The sequence below is a fragment of the Phoxinus phoxinus genome (genome assembly GCF_949152265.1).
Source record: "Phoxinus phoxinus genome assembly, chromosome: 1".
Taxonomy (NCBI): Eukaryota; Metazoa; Chordata; class Actinopteri; order Cypriniformes; family Leuciscidae; genus Phoxinus; species Phoxinus phoxinus.
Genome location: NC_136876.1, coordinates 21,246,531 through 21,250,026, shown reverse-complemented (window position 1 = coordinate 21,250,026; position 3,496 = coordinate 21,246,531). Strand labels below are relative to the sequence as shown.

The window sequence follows — 3,496 nt, the reverse complement described above, 5'->3', positions numbered from 1 at the left end:
TTTGGTTTCCTGTCTTTGTTTATTGTTCCCTGGGATATTTTCAAGCATTCAATAACCAGTTTGTCAATTTAAACAAGATTATGTACTTTTTTAATTCTCAAAAATAAGATTAAAAAAATTACGCATTACACTACAATATACAATATCTTCATTCACTACACTATCTATTATTGTTTATAATTATATAGTGTTTTTATGGACTAAAATTATAGCCTTAAATAGTCCAGTAAAAGTAAATGATACAGGGGAAAAAATATTCTTACAAATAATGCATAGAATGAGAATAATAATAGTAACTAAATACAATTTTAATTAATTATTTTAATTGTTTTGTTTTTTTGTTTCGGGTTTGGCCCTCCATAATGGAATAATAGATTAAGTAATTTTAAGTTTCACACACAAGGCAGTCTAGTACCAGACTAAAATGCATGTTTGAGTTGTTTTTATATATTTTAGGATATTTTTAAGGCTTTTTAAAGCTACTTACCGGTATCTTAACCCTGTTTGTGAAAAACATAGACAGTATGTGAAAAACTCCTGGCCAAAATATTCCTCGTACTTATAGCGACACCTCCTGGATGTTCGCAGCTAGACACCTGACGTATCGCATATGGATGATTTGATTGGTGCAGCGTCTGGCGTCACAGGAGACGGAACAAACATGGAGGGAAAGACTCAGGACGCGTCTTCAGCAGCGCCGAAACATCTTACCACACCTGCCCAGAAACAGCTGCTTAAAAGACAGCAGGAACTGGAATACTGGAAAAGGCACTCAAAACAAATCCGAAGCCGTAATTTGATCACGGGACTGACCATCGGAGCCTTTGTGGTGGGCCTATGTATCCTTCAAAGTTTCATAACATGACAGCTGAGCCTCAAATGATTTATTTTCACAAGTGGATACACATCGTTTTGCACACTCAATTTAAAAACTATATAATACTGCTCGTACTTTCCTACTCTGCAAATTTATTTTAGAACGTTCTTCTTTCTGGTATTATTTTAATAAAACGTTAGCCTCACTAACGTTAGTCATTAACATTGAAATATATGACTTAAGCAATTATGCTATGAGGCTAACGAAAAAATTATATGGTCAACCTTAGTTTCTTATAAAATAACATCGTTACTACAGTAAAACTGTGTACTACTTACTTAGTATTAGCTAAGCTAAAATGTATATATATATATATGTATGTATAGAACATTCCTAACCCTCAAGGCCATTCCGTAAATGTACACTGCCTTTTAAAAGTTTGGGATCGGTACGTTTTTTTTTTTTTATCTCTTTGCTCACAAGGCTGCATTTATTTGCTTTAAAAAAAACAGTAATATTGTGAAATATTATTACAATTTAAAATAACTTTTTAATTTGAATATATATTAAAATACGTTTTATTCCCGTGATGACAAAGATGAATTTTCAAGTAACTGTTAGATAGAAATCATTATGTATGATGATTTGCTGCTCAAGAAACATTCCTGTGTCCATTTTTTTCAGGATTCTTTGATGAATAGAAAGTTCAAAAGAACAGCATTTATTTGAAATGGAAAGCTTTTGTCACATTATGAATGTCTTTACTGTCACTATTGGTGCATTCAATGCATCCTTTCTGAATAAAAGTATGAATTTTTTTCATTTCTTTCTAAAAATACCCCCCAAAATTCTTACTGATCCCAAACTTTTGAACAGTGGTGTATAATGTTACAAAAGCTTTCTATTTCAGATAAATGCTGTTCTTTTGAACTTTCTATTCATCAACATTGATAATAATAATAATAATAATAAATGTTTATTGAGCAACAAATCATCATCTTAGACTGATTTCTGAAGGATCATGTGACACCGAAGACTCGAGTATTGATGCTGAAAGTTCAGATTTGTCATCACAGGAATACATTGCATTTTAAATATGTTCAAACAGAAAACAGTTATTTAAAATGGTCATAATATTTCACAATATTGCTTTTTGTTTTGTTTTAATTAAATAAATGCAACCTTGGTGACAGAAGAGACTTCTTTTAAAAACATTAAAAAATCTTACTGATCCCAAACTTTTGAATGGCAGTGTATCTGGTATTTTGGTGGCCCTTTTTTTTATTAAATCTGTTAATAGCGCATTTTCTCATAGGCTACTCATACTCATACATGTGTGACTTAATGGCCTTAACTACTCCATCACTCCATCAGTCAGCTACACTATTCTCTCAGTCCGGCAGGAGAGAATCATGGACGAGATTGATGACGAGGCAAAGACCTTCGTCATGAAAGGGCCTCAGACGGGGGCCAACTCTTAGTCTTGGTGATGCTGAAGGAGCTGCAGCCGTGCAATGTTGGCAAGACAGTCAACATTTGTCTTGATGTTTGAGACTGTTGATGTTTTTGCATACAGTCTCAATTAACATTTATTTTCCAGTGGCCACATTATATGATACAAAGCTAAATGCGAATGCCCTCATGAATGCGTATTTCAGGAATGATTTCAGTAAAGATTTATTTATTTGAATCATTCCTTGTCTTTGCCTTTTCTTATGTTATAATAGTTACTGTGACTTAAAAGAAAGTGTTCCACTAGATGGCAGTATGTCCCATCCGGAGGAGGTGATGGTAGTTGTTTACAGTATATACTCATATCGTGATAAGCTTTGGACACACTGTACCTCTCCGGTCATGTGTCACCCAAGAGCAGTACTGATGTATTGCTTATTACGGAACAAATTGATTATTGATATAGAGGGCAGGATTTCTCTGAGAAATCGGGAGAATATAAGAAATGTCGTTCTTTATGTCATAATGAAAAAATTGTACATACAGTATTTATAACAATCTAAGATCTGCAAAGCCGTACTCCATAGAGCTAGCTATGTTAAATTTAACTTTTGCAACCTTTTCCACTCTGATAATATTCTTGCTGGGGATGTTAAAAAAAAATTTCAGGTTACATTTATTTAAGCTCAATTGTGGCGTAATTTTGACAAAATAAACTTTCCCCTCCTTTTCTTTAAAGAAAATCAAAAATTTGGGGTAAATCCATAAATGTTAATATTCTGTTTTAATAATATAGCCACAAGACATGGACAAAAAAAATGCTTAATAACTTTTTGTGCAAAGTTAAAGTTACAATTTTGATGCCATGCCACAAAACAATCAATTTATGTAATAACTAACTAATCTAATCAACTTCCAACATTCTCTCTCTCTCTCTCTCTCTCTCTCTCTCTCTCTCTCTCTCTCTCTCTCTCTCTCTCTCTCTCTCTCTCTCTCTCTCTCGATATATATATATATATATATATTCAATTCAATTCAATTCAAGTTTATTTGTATAGCGCTTTTCACAATACACATTGTTTCAAAGCAGCTTTACAGAAAATGCATTTCAAAAATATACATACAAAAATACAGTTAGTTAATCATGAAATTTAGGGCATAACATATCGCCGGCGTTGGGTCGTCTCTTCACAGGCGTCGAGTCGTCTCATCACAGGCGTTGGGGCA

At 33.2% G+C, this 3,496-nt stretch overlaps 1 protein-coding gene across 1 annotated transcript; it reads left to right on the top strand.

Moving 5' to 3' along the window:
- The first annotated feature begins 636 nt into the window (after window positions 1-636).
- Window positions 637-2,507, top strand: coa3b (cytochrome C oxidase assembly factor 3b). The gene is made up of 2 exons (XM_079631447.1): window positions 637-839; window positions 2,192-2,507. Exons 1-2 carry the CDS (start codon window positions 662-664, stop codon window positions 2,296-2,298), a joined length of 285 nt encoding a protein of 94 aa, XP_079487573.1. The 5' UTR covers window positions 637-661; the 3' UTR covers window positions 2,299-2,507.
- The last annotated feature ends 989 nt before the right edge of the window (window positions 2,508-3,496 follow it).

Coding starts and splice junctions, on each gene's coding strand:
- coa3b (XM_079631447.1), top strand. CDS start 662: ATGGAGGGAAAGACTCAGGACGCGTCTTCAGCAGCGCCGAAACATCTT. Junction 840..2,191: donor AGCCTTTGTGGTGGGCCTAT/GTATCCTTCAAA, acceptor TCACTCCATCAG/TCAGCTACACTATTCTCTCA.